Source organism: Haliotis rubra, unplaced genomic scaffold (assembly GCF_003918875.1).
Source record: "Haliotis rubra isolate DU_JTF1 unplaced genomic scaffold, ASM391887v1 Scf508, whole genome shotgun sequence".
NCBI classification, from domain to species: domain Eukaryota; kingdom Metazoa; phylum Mollusca; class Gastropoda; order Lepetellida; family Haliotidae; genus Haliotis; species Haliotis rubra.
The window spans coordinates 51,531-68,347 of record NW_025767200.1 but is presented as its reverse complement, the minus strand read 5'-3'; the positions used below and the strand labels follow the sequence as shown (position 1 = coordinate 68,347).

At 39.7% G+C, this 16,817-nt stretch overlaps 1 protein-coding gene across 5 annotated transcripts in view; it reads left to right on the top strand.

The window, feature by feature from the left end:
• LOC124292117 (atrial natriuretic peptide receptor 1-like) overlaps positions 1-16,817 on the top strand; it is a 312,171-nt gene that overhangs the window by 273,261 nt on the left and 22,093 nt on the right. For all 5 annotated transcript variants that reach the window (XM_046729169.1, XM_046729168.1, XM_046729167.1 and 2 more), the window contains 2 exons: positions 3,009-3,093; positions 10,993-11,119. In XM_046729169.1, the coding sequence (XP_046585125.1) occupies positions 3,009-3,093; positions 10,993-11,119 (212 nt within the window). The remainder of the gene's footprint in view (positions 1-3,008; positions 3,094-10,992; positions 11,120-16,817) is intronic.

Here is a 16,817-nt window from a genome sequence, read left to right as displayed (position 1 = left end):
AACAAAGACTTCTATCGATCTCATAAAATTGCAAACTCGGTATTCTTTCTTTTGCCTGTTAGTTTAGGGGCAGTCACAGTCATACTTTTCACGCAGTTATTTTTTGGTTTTTTTGCGTGCATTCCAAATGTTTATGCATAAATACGCAATTTTGGCTTCAGTAAAAGCGAGCCACCACATGCCCTAATCCAACTATTTAACAAAACACTCGATCCTGGTTGTTCAACATAATATCACACGCATATCCTTCACAGCGTGTAAGTGCAGCTTTTTGTACTTTTACAACAAGGGAAGACAACAATTAAAATACATAATATAAATAAATCCAGATTTAAAGATCTTTCGAGGACATCTTTAATGATTATATTATTGCCTGAGTGTACAGATCAAAATTGTAAAAAAGTGAAGTGAGTTTCTCGTCCTTAATATATACATTAACAAAATTGACGCGGCAGGTAATCATTCTCATAGTGGTGAAAATCGTCTTTCGTCCACATGCAATTATCTTCTTACGTATCTCCTCGAAGAGTCTTCCCTCGCAATTTCTGAAGATTTTACCTTGTCTTTGTGACACTACGGATATGATCGTAATCAAACATTCGCTGAGTGTGCGAACCATGGAGCTCGTCCTGGCATATCTAAACATGATGCATGTCATTAGTTATACAAACAGATAGTTTTGTTTGTCGATGATTATGCTGAAGCCGTGTATATGCCAAGACAGCTTGCACTGTGATGTCGGTATTTGTCTGGTCAATATAAAGAGTAATTTGGACAGAACTATGCACCAGACAATGTAATACTTTATGCATTACAAACTTCCTTAATAGCATAGCATTTAGGTGTTTATGATGCCAACGATTGCATCCATGCCAACAAGAATGACAAATTATTGTGCCTGAAGAAAAATCGATGTTGCTCAGCTTTGTATTTCAGTGTTACTGCATTGCCTGAAGATTCATATATTTTTTTACGCATATTTCGTATTAAATGTCACACATTTATCAATTTAGTATACGTGTTAAACATACCTCTCTGTAATAGAGGATACATTTGAGTTGGAAGCCGAGTTTGTAAAGCATTCACACGATATTCCAAAGGTCTGGGTTCGATCCCGAACATGGCGTACAATGTGTGTGGCGCTAAGACAGCTTTTCTTTTGTGTCCGTTAGGACGACCTTTAGCGCTAGGTGTGCTAAAGGTGCTGTCAGGCCTCGATTTGGGAAATTAGCTATAGGGAGCGAGCCTTGAAACCTTGAAACAAGAAAGGAGGCAGAGCTGTGAGATCCAGGGTTTATTCAAGCAAGTGTCCTTGCATGACATTCAATATACATCAATTCATACATAATAATGACATACAATAATAGAAATAGTAATCAATGATATCCTAATACAGTTTATATCTAAGTCAGGTAATATAAGCAATGTGTGGTACAACAGGGTATGTACGGTAACTGTTTACAGAAACATAATACAAACAACACAACCTATCCTTGAGTAACTACGGTACTGATAAATAACATAACCTGACGGATAAATTAATCATCAACAATAATTGCAAAGAACAAGTACTGAGTGGAGCGCCCAACAGTTTAATTACAGCATGTAGTGCCTATAGTTCATTAACTGCTGTGCGGAACGGAACGTTTAATTCATCATTATTCAAATACTTATGTAAGTGAAATATCAAAATACAATGTTGGCTGTTGTAACCTATACTGTGAGCGCGTATATTATTTGATCGGCGGACTATTGTAAAATACAGAGTTACTGACCTACATATAAATTCATCTTTGCTGGAAATGATTGTATAAACTCGCGAAACTGTTTTTGTGACTAAGCTACTAGAATCTAAGCTACTGAACGGGAATCTAACCTGCATATACAGATCTAACACGCAAACATGAATGAAACTAGACAAGGACTGGGAATACACACATGTGTGTCGAAACATAGAAAAGAAATATTCGTTTGTACATGAAAAACATAAAACTTGAGGAGCCCACGACGCAATGTGCATAAATAAATATCCCTGGATAGTGCCTAAGAATTATCGGTTATCTAGAAGTAGCATTTACAATGATAGGTATTTAAAAAGTGCTATAATATCGTAGGAATGTTTCAAACTCTAACATATTCTAGACGATAATTACAAAGAAATAACAAGTGAAACATAAACAAGAATAAAGTTTAAATGTTTCTTACCTTGAAACAAGAAAGGAGGCAGAGCTGTGAGTTCCTGAGTTTATTCAAGCAAGTGTGCCTGAGATGGAAGAACCCAGGATTTTATACCCCACAGCTCTACTCATTTGTCATTATCAAGTTTCTATAAAGTTGAAGTTTCCATATGCGTTATCTACCCTATGCTGACAAAGTATACTACACGAGGTAGGTGGTAAGAAGATGATTACCTAACAAGGTTTGAATTTCTTTATGGTGTAGCCACAGTCAGTTTGCGCCAGCTGCTTAACAAAATATCTGACCATGGCATTTACGACAGGACAAAGAGGATGGCATGATGGTAATCTCGATCTTGTTCAACAAAAGTTGATTTTCGATTACGACTAAGTTGGTGGTAGACATGCTCCTGCTGGGATGGAACTACTTATCTGTGCTTGACCAAGGGATGTACCCGAGAAGAAAGGCCGCAGCCGACGCAGCTCAATAGCATCATCTTTGATTAATTAGTTTAAGGTTGGTGTGGATGAGTTTGCTAATTGCCTACTACTGCGCTCGACATGCGGGGCTATAAACAAGATACACTATGCACTGCGACTTGCACGTATACGGATTTTCTTTGTTATGAATAATTTGTGAAAAATATAAAAATGTATGAAGAAATATATGCACTGTAATAGCGCCATGAGAACGTGCGGCGTAAAACTACAGTCTCTCATTCGGATCGTAATTTGAGTGAGTGAGTGAGTATGGTTTAACGCAGCTATGACCGTCATGCTCAATTGGTATAAATTTGCACCTGCTTAACACGATGTTCTTCTTTTTCACAGAGCCGTTTCCAGAGTATGGTATTGTGATCATCGTCCTCGGTTCCTTGCTTGTCATTGTTCTCATTGCCGTATTCTTCATATACAGGTACGTACTGGTTACAGGAACATTCTTGGCTGTCCACTATATACCAGTATACCGGTATATTGCAATACGCCTTTCGAACGATACGTGATACAATTAAAAAATCTGAGATCCGGTATATTGGGTGAAGAACATATATGATTTTTTTTATTATCTTTATGGTTAAAAGTAAAATCTACACATACACATATTCATATTTAATGAAAGACTTCTCATCGATCTCATAAAATTGAAAAATCGATATTCTTCTTTTGCCTCTTAGTTTAGGGGCAGTCACAGTCATACCTCTTCACGCAGTTAGATTTTTTTCCTTTTGCGTGCATTCCAAATGTTTATGCATAACATACGCAATTTTGTCTTCTGTGTAAAAGCGAGCCACCACATGCCCTAATCCAACTATTTAACAAAACACTCGATCCTTGTTGTTCAATATAATATCACACGCATATCCTTCACAGCGTGTAAGTGCAGCTTTTGTACTTTTACAACAAGGGAAGACAAATAATTAAAATACATAATATAAATAAATCCAGATTTAAAGATCTCTCTGAGGACACCTTTAATGATTATATTATTGCCTGAGTGTACAGATCAAAATTGTAAAAAATGAAGTGAGTTTCTCGTCCTTAATATATACATTAACAACATTGACGCAGCAGGTAATCATAGTGGTGCAAATCGTCTTTTCGTTCACATGCAATTATCTTCTTACGTATCTCCTCGAAGAGTCTTCCTCGCAATTTCTGAAGATTTTACCTTGTCTTGTGACACTACGGATAAGAAATCAAACATTATTCGCTGAGTGTGTAGTGAACCATGGAGCTCGTCCTGGCATATCTAAACATGATGCATGTCATTAGTTATACAAACAGATAGTTTTGTTTGTCGATGATTATGCTGGAATCCGTGTATATGCCAAGACAGCTTGTATAGTGTGATGTCGGTATTTGTCTGGTCAATATAAGAGTAATTTGACAGAACTATGCACCAGACAATGTAATACTTTATGCATTACAAACTTCCTTTTAATAGCATAGCATTTAGGTGTTTATGATGCCAACGATTGCATCCATGCCAACAAGAATGACAAATTATTGTGCCTGAAGAAAAGAAATGTTGCTCAGGTTTGTATTTCAGTGTTACTGCATTGCCTGAAGATTCATATATTTTTTTACGCATATTCTTATTAAATGTCATATATTTAGCAATTTATTATACGTGTTAAACATACCTCTCTGTCATAGAGGAAACATATGAGTTGGAAACCGAGTTTGTAAAGCATTCGCTCGATATTCCAAAGGTCTGGGTTCGATTCCGAACATGGCGTACAATGTGTGTGGTGCCATGAGAACGTGGGGCGTAAAACTACAGTCTCTCATTCGGATATGAAGGCGTCGTAATTTGAGTGAGTGAGTGAGTATGGTTTAACGCCGCTTTAGCAATATTCCAGCACGGCGGGGGAAACCAATAATGGGCTTCACACATTGTACCCATGTGGGGAATCGAATCGGGTCTTCAGCGTCACAAGCCAACGGTTTAACCACTAGGCTACCCCACCGCCCCCGTTGTGTCGAACATTGATGGATCGAATTAGTCTTGTCGAACGTACAGTCGTCTCAAAGTAAAGGTTCGATCACTGTGCATTCCTTTCTTAACCATATGACAGTTGTGTCGAACCTCAGATAACTCAAAGTATTTACGTGGGTCCCTACTTCTACACAACTGTGCTTTGTACGAGGGGCGTTCATTAAAGATTTCCCCTGGTTTTCACATGTGTCTGAAACTTCAAGTGAGAAATGACACATATGTCTATGGGTCATGTGGTAAGTTTCAGCATTGAACTATGAAAGCTATTTCTTTGACAAGCGTTATATTGAAGTAAGTTGTGATAATGTAGACAGTTGAGTACCGAACAGTTCTGGAGCTTGAAAGGTCGCACACCAAAAGAGACCTTTGATGAAATGAAAACAACTTATGGGGAGGATGCCCCATCGTATGACGTAGTTAACCACTGGCATCGCCAGTTTAAATGTTGTGGGAAATCTGTGGAAACTGCTCCATTCCTGGTCGACCTCATTCAGCCATTGATGAAGACACTGTCCGTCAAGTGGAGGCTGCTATTCTGGAAGATCGCCATATAAATGTTCGCCAGTTAGCCCATGATGTCAAGATTAGTGTAGGGTCTGTGGGAAAATCAACTCTTGGTGGTTGCTATGTAGAGAAGGACTAATACCTGTGCCAAGTTTCGTTACACTAAGTCCACTGCAGGTGGGAGAAGGGAAATCTTTAATGAAAGCCCCTCGTATAACACTGGAGAGAACATATGATTTATTTCATATGACAATAGACAATATGCCCTGTCAATGACAGGTTAACTTCAGTCCATTAAAAAGATGTTCCGTAACTTCTTTTCGCTAGTATACATCTACTCGTGTTTCATCACAGGCTATTACCGTCGTGCTCAATTGGTATAGATGTGCACCTGCTTAACACGATGTTCTTCCTTTTCACAGAGCCCTTTCCAGAGTACGGTATTGGTGATCATCGTTTAAAAGTGCTATAATATCGTAGGAATGTTTCAAACTCTAACATATTCTAGACGATAATTACAAAGAAATAACAAGTGAAACATAAACAAGAATAAAGTTTAAATGTTTCTTACCTTGAAACAAGAAAGGAGGCAGAGCTGTGAGTTCCTGAGTTTATTCAAGCAAGTGTGCCTGAGATGGAAGAACCCAGGATTTTATACCCCACAGCTCTACTCATTTGTCATTATCAAGTTTCTATAAAGTTGAAGTTTCCATATGCGTTATCTACCCTATGCTGACAAAGTATACTACACGAGGTAGGTGGTAAGAAGATGATTACCTAACAAGGTTTGAATTTCTTTATGGTGTAGCCACAGTCAGTTTGCGCCAGCTGCTTAACAAAATATCTGACCATGGCATTTTACGACAGGACAAAGAGGGATGGCATGATGGTAATCTCGATCTTGTTCAACAAAAGTTGATTTTCGATTACGACTAAGTTGGTGGTAGACATGCTCCTGCTGGGATGGAACTACTTATCTGTGCTTGACCAAAGGGATGTACCGAGAAGAAGAGGCCGCAGCCGACGCAGCTCAATAGCATCATCTTTGATTAATTAGTTTAAGGTTGGTGTGGATGAGTTTTGCTAATTGCCTACTACTGCGCTCGACATGCGGGGCTATAAACAAGATACACTATGCACTGCGACTTGCACGTATACGGATTTTCTTTGTTATGAATAATTTGTGAAAAATATAAAAATGTATGAAGAAATATATGCACTGTAATAGCGCCATGAGAACGTGCGGCGTAAAACTACAGTCTCTCATTCGGATCGTAATTTGAGTGAGTGAGTGAGTATGGTTTAACGCAGCTATGACCGTCATGCTCAATTGGTATAAATTTGCACCTGCTTAACACGATGTTCTTCTTTTTCACAGAGCCGTTTCCAGAGTATGGTATTGTGATCATCGTCCTCGGTTCCTTGCTTGTCATTGTTCTCATCGCCGTATTCTTCATATACAGGTACGTACTGGTTACAGGAACATTCTTGGCTGTCCACTATATACCAGTATACCGGTATATTGCAATACGCTTTTCGAACGATACATAATACAATTAAAAAATCTGAGATCCGGTATATTGGGTGAAGAACATATATGAAGTTTGTTTTATTATCTAAATGGTTAAAAGTAAAATCTACACATACACATATTCACAGTCAAGTGTTTTCCTTCGTTATTCAAGGGCATAACAGCAAATTGTACATTATATAAAAAATAGAATCCCTGACTGTGCAAACCCAATTTTGAGATTGCGTTATCAGAACCGTAACATATATGTTTAGGGCCTTTCAATGTAGAGAATTAATGTTACTCACTGTCAAACTCTTAAGTTCCCAATATGTCGCAATATGGATTGCAATAAGAGTACCTGAATATGAGAGAGAAAGAGTGTAAGAGACTGACCGAATAGCAATGCGAGAGAAATGAGAGGACGACGAGAGAGAGAGAGATCGAGAGAGAGAGAAGCACACGTACATGGACGCCGCTTTGTAGGTGCAATAACCATTCTCTGTCTACGAAATTTACTCAGAGACACATACTGACAACCTGAACAGCATGCGGCTCAAGCGAGCATTCAACATCTTTCACACAGATGTGAAAAGCAAAAACAACCAATACGTCGTACGCGCGTATGACTGATTGCTGTTAAGTCAAGACAGCAAAACAGACACTTTTGACATTAACTTTATATATCGCTGAATAACTTATTGAAGACGTGATCCATCACGAACGTCCTTATTAGCGCCATCAGCGACATCCGCGCTGATTGAAAATCTGAACTGATGTCTGCGTTCAAAGAATTGTCATTAGTCGCGCTGACCAATTCTGCGACATTTTCACATGGAAGATTACATACGTCTATGCTTGGCATCTGGTGGTTAGAGAGGACTATGCATTCTAAAAACACGTTAAGCTTCATCCCGACTTTTGTTTCATATATCCTGGACTTTGATGGATGTATTGGATTTTTTCGCAGCGTAAATAATGGAGTCTGGATCAGACCGTTTTTGATTGGCATCATGATTGTATTTCTACTCAAATGTAATATGGTGGATTGTTAAGCTGTTTGGTGTTTCATGCCGCCCTCAGCAATATCAGAGATCCATGCAGGAGTTGTGAAATTAGTCTAGTCTGGACCAGACAAACCAGTGATGTGAGTATCGATCTACGCTCACGTATATGATAAGGCGCATCAACCAAGTCAGCGAATCTGATGACTCGATCCCGTTAATGCCCTCAGGAACAAAATTGATTTCTTGAAAACCCAATCCTACCCCGATCGCCATATTTACAACTGGGTTCTTTTGGAAACATATTCGCCGAGGCACCTAATGGAGAGTCCATACAGAACAAAATATGGTCAGCGGTACCACTATATACCATCTGCTGCACGCCAGCGTACTCAGCAATATTCCACCTATATGGCGGCGGTCTGTAAATAATCCAGTGATCAACATCATGAACATCGATCCAAGGGATACGATGTCATGTGTCAAGCGAGACTGACCACCCGATCCTGTTAGTCGCATCTTACGACAAGCATGGGTTGCTGAAGATCAATTCACGGGTGGGAGTTCATACTTTGATGGACAATAGCATACAAGACATATGTATGTATGTATGTATGTATGTATGTATGTATGTATGTATGTATGTATGTATGTATGTATGTATGTATGTATGTATGTATGTATGTATGTATGTATGTATGTATGTATGTATGTATGTATGTATTCACGATATGGCTGCTAATATTGCCGATGTTACTCTATATCGTAACTCACTCACTCTACCCGTGAAGATCCGGGTTAGAATATGTATCTCAAGTAACCCATACTTGTTGTAAGATGCGACTAACGGGATCGGGTGGTCAGGCTCGCTGACTTGGCTGACACATGTCATCAGTTCCCAACTGCGCTGATCGATGCTCATGCTGTTGATCACTGGATTGTCTGGTCCAGACTCGATTATTTACAGACCGCCGCCATATAGCTGGAATATTGCTGAGTGCGGCGTAAAGCTAAACTCACTCACTCACTCACAAGGACATCTTAATGCAGGTACAATAACCTTGAAAGCGACATTTCGCCTCATCTGTCATCGATGAAAATATATAAAGCATACACATCCTCTATCTATAAGATAGTCGGTTTCATTTTCGGCGTTTCCTTTGTTATAATGTCTACCTTCTGTACATAAAGAATTATATTTCGTCAAAATATTGCTTGACTGCACTGTCATCTATTACCCATATGGTGAAACATAACCAGAGTCATATATATCATATCTGCACATGTGCACATATCACCTTGGCCTAGCAACCATTGTTTCTGTATTTCATCGTCTTTGGGTTGAGGTTGGGTTGAGTTGGTCTTTACGTCACATCGGCATTATTCCAGCCATATAGTAACTAGATCAAGTCTGTATTCATAAACTTTTTAAGTACAAAGTCCAAATAAGTTCTATTTTAAAAAAACATATATTTATTACATTATTATTTAACAACAGGAAATGTCATAGCACTAAATTCAAAAGCAGGCAATTTGTCATTCACATTACATACTGGTCAACTTCCCTTCAGGTTGTTCACAATGACGTCGTCATTAAATAATTGAATGTGACGTCAATGAAGAGAGCCGTCACACTTGCTTACCGTGTTTTACTGCACAAATGTACATGAATAATATGGATAATAAAGAAATTATTACACTCGAGCAAGTGTGTCATATATGACTTATACGTAACTCGTGCAAAAATTATGTATGCAAAATTTCATACTCGTTTCCTATAAAGTCGTATGACACACTTGCTCGTGTGAAAATCTCTATACATGTATATGCCATTTGCTACTCAGGTCTACCAAGTCCTCCCTCCTGCTAATGGTAATAAGCATCACTTTTCCCATCATATCTCATTTTACTGTTACGTAAACATGTTATGAACATGTCAGTGTGCTTTTATATTCGACTGCCTCTGTGGTGTCCGGCTAGAGAGCGGAAGGTCGCGGATTCGATCCCCGGCCACGTCATACCAAAAGGCGTTAAAATATGGTACTTGTTGGTCCTTGTCTGGCGCTCGGCATTCATGGGTATAACAAGGACTGGTCGTTTCGGAGTCGTTTACTGCGGCATGGTATCTCAGTAAACTAGCACTATAAAATCAGCTTCAGTCTGGGCTACTACAAGCAGCCACACATACACACGCATGCACGACGTCATATGAACGAAATAAGTACGACGTTAAACCCCATTTTACCTCACCTCACCTCTTTTGTATCCCATAGAAGCAGGACCATATACAATATGTGTATGCCTCGTCATATTGTTGACTTTGATAGTTTCGTTCAGCTGAGATGTCGCGGAATGTTAAACTTTAGCTTGAGACAATTATTTGACAGATGAGCGGTAATGTTCATGATCTGACTGAATATTGTTCGTTTAGAGCGTGAATTAGACTGACCACGGACCAGGAAATGAAATCTCTTTAGCGTGAATTCTAGAAACTAGCTAAGTCGTTTGTAATGGGTTTCTAAGTCACCTACACCCATTATCATCAAGCCTTATGGTGTCAGGCCGTTATTTATCTGAAGTAGCATTCAAAGTTCTGTTAAACCGAATGGGTGGATGAATGTCATTTAAAGACATAAATTTAACAGATTGTCACACTGATTTCGAAGGAACATCACCATCTCGTTAGTCATTGGTTAGGCGCTGACAGGCCAAGGACCATAATTCGCGACAATAATTATAGGATATTTTGTTATATGATATTTATATAGCGCACATATCCAGGCAACTAATGCATGCTCAAGGCGCTGGTATTTTTTCGTCGAACATTGGATGTCAACTCCATGGGGAGTATACAACTCTTGCAGCCACTAGGCGCACCGAGTTAATGTGTGTTTGTAATTAGCAGATCCTAGTGCAACTAAGGGACACAACTCTGGCCACTCGCCCCCTTTCACCAATCACTTGTGCTGAGTGAGGGAGTTTAGTTTTACGCCGCATTCAGCAATATTCCAGCTAAATAGCGGCGGTCTGTAAATAATCGAGTCTGGACCAGACAATCCAGTCATCAACAACATGAGAATCGTTCTACGCAATTGGGAACCGATGACATGTGTCAAGCAAGTCAGCGAGCCTGACCACCCGATCCCGTTAGTCGCCTCTTACGACAAGCATTGGTTACTGAAGATTTATTTTAACCCGGACACTCACGGGTCTCAATTGTGTTGAGAGAGTATGGGAGTCCAATATTATGTTTCAGTACATCAGTTTAACCTTGTCTGCTTGCTGATCGTGTTACAGGCACATCCGTCTGGAGGCGGAACTGGCTGAGATGAACTGGAGGGTGCGGTGGGAGGACATCTTGTTTGGGTCCCCGGAGAGGAACAAGAAGCTGGACAGACAGGGGAGTCGCCGTGGAGTCACTAGGGTGAGTTGGTACTGGGGGCGGGAGGGTAGTGTAGTGGTTACAGCTCTGGCATCGGTCCGGGTTTTGGTGTGTTCTGAAGTCTCCTGTTAGAATAGCGACGAAGAAGAACTATATATTTTTGCCAGAGAAGTAGCCAAATATTTAACGAAGCCATTCTTTGCGCAGGAGACCCTGATTCGAGTTATTTCATTCCCCACATCGGTACTAATGATAAGGCCACTTACACAGCACTAAGTTCCACGCCACACAGACATGCTCAAAATGCATACAACATGTTGGACATTATTACCACAGATAACCCAAGTTTCCTATGATGCGGTAGAAGGTTAATACTTATCCCACCGGGTACCCCTGCTGGGTGTGTTTCGCTGTAGGGCAGGACAGAAGTCCGTGAAACGTTTAGGAATGAAGCATGAGTCACCCATCCAAGGTCTCTCCGTGACCAACGTTGCTTATTATATAACTTCAACTGATTTGTGACTGACTGAGTTTTGTTTTACGCCGCTTTTAGCAATATTCCAGCAATATCACGGCGGGGGATACCAGAATTGGGCTTCACACATTGTGCCCATGTGGGGAATCGAACCCGGGTCTTCGGCGTGACGAGCCAACGCTTTAACCACTTGGCTACCCCACCGCCCCTCAACTGATTTGTGACCTAGGCTGTATGCCCAAAACCGCACACCACCATCTTTATGTGAATTCAATATCTTGCGTGTTCAGTGCTGAAAGGTGGTAGCAGCGGCGTATATTCAAACTCATTTAAGTCAAATTTCTCTTTTCTCATTGTGATTTAATACCTGTATTCAAGGAACATTTAACACAAAGTCAAGTCAAGAAATGCCGATGCCGAAATGCACCACATCCTAAAATATGTAATTTTGAGAATTTTCCATTTTTGGCTCACGACATGAGCTTGTGGCATGCATTGGAGACTATCTTCAGGAGACTTTCTAGTACCATTCAAACTCTAAGAATCATCTTGGAATCTTAAGCATCAGAAGATTGGCATATGTTCATACACTGCGGCGAAATACAGACTTCTTTTCGAGTGAAGTTGTGCAATTAAATTTGGTTAAAAATCCTAGTTTGTTTTTCATAATTCCAAATTTTAACGAGCTGAACCTTTTTGATAGTATGAAGGACCCTAAAGTGATGATCTTTCTATAGGGTAGTGAGTTAAATCTCCGACATCGTACCAAGGTTGTCATTGTTAAGTACGATGTTGCTGAATGTCCTGAGATAATCAGATGGGGATACTACTCGCAGTGTAATGTATTGTGTGTGTGTGCGTGTGTGCGCGCGCGCGTGCGTGCGTGCGTGCGTGTGTGTGTGTGTGTGTGTGTGTGTGTGTGTGTGTGTGTGTGTGTGTGTGTGTGTGTGTGTGTGTGTGTGTGTGTGTGTGTGTGTGTGTGTCCTCAGCTTTGAGCAATAATCCAAACATCCCAAGGTCACGCCAGACACAGATTTCACAGATTCTTGTCATGTGAAGAATCTAACCCTAAGCTAATGTACGGTCCAACCACCTATTTACCTCCTTCATCCTCGCAATGAAATTGTGACTTTGCCTAAATACCGCACAAGGTCATAGCTGTTGTATTTCATAATACCATTTTGTCTGGAATCTTTAATACTAGAAAGCCCCATGGCATTGATCATAAGTCCTACATGGAAGCACATCTCGGGCACACGAGAACCGCGGTTCTGTTACACTTTAGTAAACGTAACACGCCTATGGTATTCTATGGAATTGACACCATCGGTATTAATTTCACAGATACCTGCTGAGATAACATTATGTTAAACCTCTCAACTCGTGGCGATATGAAATCGGCTAGGGACTGGATAGAATGAACTTTAGAAAATGGCAACCACATAATATATTGATTTTCGGTTTTTGGAATAAATGTATTTTAACTTTCCACATGTTCAAATGGTATTGCGGATAGCGCCTGTAGCGAAGGCCTATTCAGTTAACGCTCATTGTTCTAAATATAGTTTGTCCTTGTATATCATTAGAGACTTGATACTTGTGGTCGTTTTAAACATTAACTCGACACTCACACTAATAGGAGTTGACGGTATTTTAACGGGTTAATTACGTCACTGTCCTCAAAAGTGTTACTGGATTAAAATCTATCAGTGAGTGAGTACGTTAAAATTTTGCGTTTTGCATATCATAATAAATACATTAAAAACTATTTTACTTAGAAGATAAAGCTACTCTGTTTTCAATTTCAAGGTCTTTTGTCGTTGATTTAAGACCGCTTAATGTAATTTAAAAACCGAACGGTAATTGCCGATGTCCGACATGTTTGTTTACAAACAATAAGGTCAACGAGTTCGTTGTATTCATACGCGGTGAATCGGTCACTTTAATTAGCGGTCTTAAACTGCCATTTAAGTACGGTTTTGATGAGCTCTCAGCCAATCAGAATCGAGTATCACACAATGTCGTGCTAGAATTACAAATACAATACATTATAAAACAGGTTATAGGTCGCCAACAAATGCAGGCAGATCACCATACATGGCACACTCCGGCACAGCGATGACTTAACATAACATCACCGCCACAGGCTAATTTGCATATCACGTGACCGGACTTTTCTCTTGTTTGTAATCAAACGCGCATATTCATAATAAGAAGAGACTGGACTTACGAAAGCTTTTCGGCGCTCTCTTCATAATGTTTTACATTGTTACATATATATTCTTCCACAACTGCGACAGTAAGGCAAATGACAGTACATATTTAGATATCAAACTGGCTGCATCGTTTGCTCTACATCAGCTTCGATGACAGCACATGGAGCCGTACAACCTATGTAAACAAAGGATCGCTACGCAAATCGAAATAGTGTTACATGTTTTAGGATATTTTCTCAATGAAACTAAACCATTCTATCAAACATGTTTAATTAGTTGTGTAGACTCGTCAAAAATAAAAGAGTTGAGAAATATGTAAATTATGTTGAATGGACGGTGCAAGATGTGACGAATCGTCACATTTTGTCTGGCCTGTGGCAGAGATACTATGCTGGCTTGCCGCATGGAACTCTGGGTAGGAGAGTGCATACATGGGACCATGTGGACTTTCAGTAGTTTTGCTGCCTTCATGAACCCTAGCTGGATTTACATCCTCCATTCAGGGGTTGACAAGGTAGACAAATAATGTAAAAGAACAAATAATACTACGATTAGAAATGTGAACAGATTAAATATACTTTGAACGACGTGGTCTTTCATACACTCTGAGGAATACAATAATTAAGAGCTTAGTTCAATATTGTAGATCGGTTTGTCGATTTACTACCATGTATTGTCTTGTTATCGAATTTTGGTGGTAAGACGTATGCCATGGATGATACCGCGCCATTACCTAGTTTACTTTGGATACCTATGTCATAGCCAACATGTTTTCTTTCAATATTTCAAGCTCAAAACGCTTTTTGATCAGGATTTCATCAGCCAAGGCCTGAATAAAGGTTTTAAGAGCATTTATGATAGATATGTGGGAGATATGCCAAATTTGTTGTCCTGGACTTGATTTCTCTAAACAAGCTTAAGTTTTTACTCAAATTTCAAACTGAGTTTGAGAATTTGAAACAGCTGAGTTTCTAACTCAGTCGCAATTCTAAAACCATTAAGACAAAACAGTTCATGTAACCTATCTACCGAACTCAAATAGTCTACTAAGTTTGAGTTTAACATCCATTTCAGTTTATTCTGGGAAATGCATTTTCCTTGTTTTTCTCAAATTTGAGTAAAAACTGTAACTTAAGTCAAAACTCAGACTTAAGCTTGTTTCAAGAAATCGGGGCCTGGTGATCAAACGATGTGCAAAGCAATTCAATATTTTGACGTGAACCATATGCTACCCTGGTCATTCATTGCCTTTGCGTGCGTTTATGACGTATTTCACCGGCAATGGAGATCTCACTCCCCTTCTCCCGAACACTTGATGTCATCGCTCAAATTAATGATTTATTTATACTCGGCACGGCTACAGATAAGGGGCGTACAGGCGTAATGTACGCCTCAAAATCAATTAAGTACGACATAATATAAGATTTCAAGCGTATCGTGTACGCACATAAATACCTTTGTACGTCTAACATTTAATTTCCGTGCGTATCGTGCAAATGGAAATCTATTTCGGATAAATACTTGTCAAGTTTCTTTTGCGAAACACGATTTGACACATGAGGAAACCCCGACAGTAGGAATCACTTGCGTTGCCATGCAACGATATGCGTCACTATTTTTCGATTGGCTAAAAACTACACTGTTCCTATTTATATCCAGTCGGACCTGACATTTCGCGCATCACACGGTCGCTCAGTTATTTCTCACGCGTCTTCAAATACAAATACATGGTTGGAAATAGTGATCGATGAATCGTCCAGACAAACCACATCACCAACTCGCTCACACAAAAACATGTCAGTACTCCTTCAAAATTCTCAGTACACCTCCACTTGCAATATGATGTGTAAGTACACTCGCACCCCCACAAAAGTTATCTGGAGCCCTGCTCGTGCTTTGGAAATAGCAAAGATTTCGTATACTGATGGAAAGGTGCCTGTCGCCTTTTTTAACCAGTTAAACCCTAGAAATATATTTTTTTCAACAGTACCAGAGGTGAATTAGCACTCCAAAACAGTAGTGTATCGCGATGTGAGACTCACGGTACAATCCACCGATTTATAAATCCTGTATCGTACTATATACGATTCATTACTTTACAAGTTATATTTATGCCAAAACACGTGCCTGATAACAGAATCTGCTCTGGAAGCGGTTTATCAGATTCTCAAGTACTTCCTAGTTGGATTTAAATCTCAGAATTTTACATGTTTCTAGCCGACAATATCCCAAGTTTGCGATCTGAACTTTGCAAACAAATGATTTTTTGTTCGATTAACCTGCAAAAAAGACGAAGGATATATGATAAAATTACCTTATCATGATACGAATCGTATTGCACCCACATAATCCTATCGTTACACCTCTAGTATCAATTTTAAATCTTCCAAAATCCATCATTCCAGCACTATATACAATTCCAAAACTTTTGGTCAGAGTCTTACTGGCAACTTTCCAAAGTCACCAGACCAGATGCAGTATTGCCTGTCCAGAATGTTCCAGATTAACAGACATAATAGAAGCGACAAAACCCTTACCTGATCGAGTCTGGACCAGGCAATCCAGTGATTGTCACCATGCCATACGATGACAGAGCATGTGTTTAGAAATCACTATGAAATAGTGATGATACCAGGTGTTCGCGAAAAGGTGAGCGTACCCTGACCCACCGGTGGGCAATATGCTATGTCCAGTCAATTGTCCATCTGAAATAATTACGGAACGTATGTTATAAGTCAAAATAGGGAAATGCATCGGACATCATTCTTGTCATTGATGCATCAAATTTGGAAATTTCCTCCACATGTCGACCACAAAACTTCTTGAAAGCTTCACTGAGGCCTTGAATATTGTAAACATGATGAAACAATTTCTGGCCATAGGGTACGGCGCTCTTCGGAACCTGATAAAACGAGCATGCTTGGTTGTACCTCAAAACCTGTGAAATGTAAACACCAAAGGCTGGAACTGTGGGAATAGTGCTCGACATGAAAGGGAAGTTGACTATTGGAAAGTTGGAAAGTTGAAATGATCCCTTTCGCCATGCAGA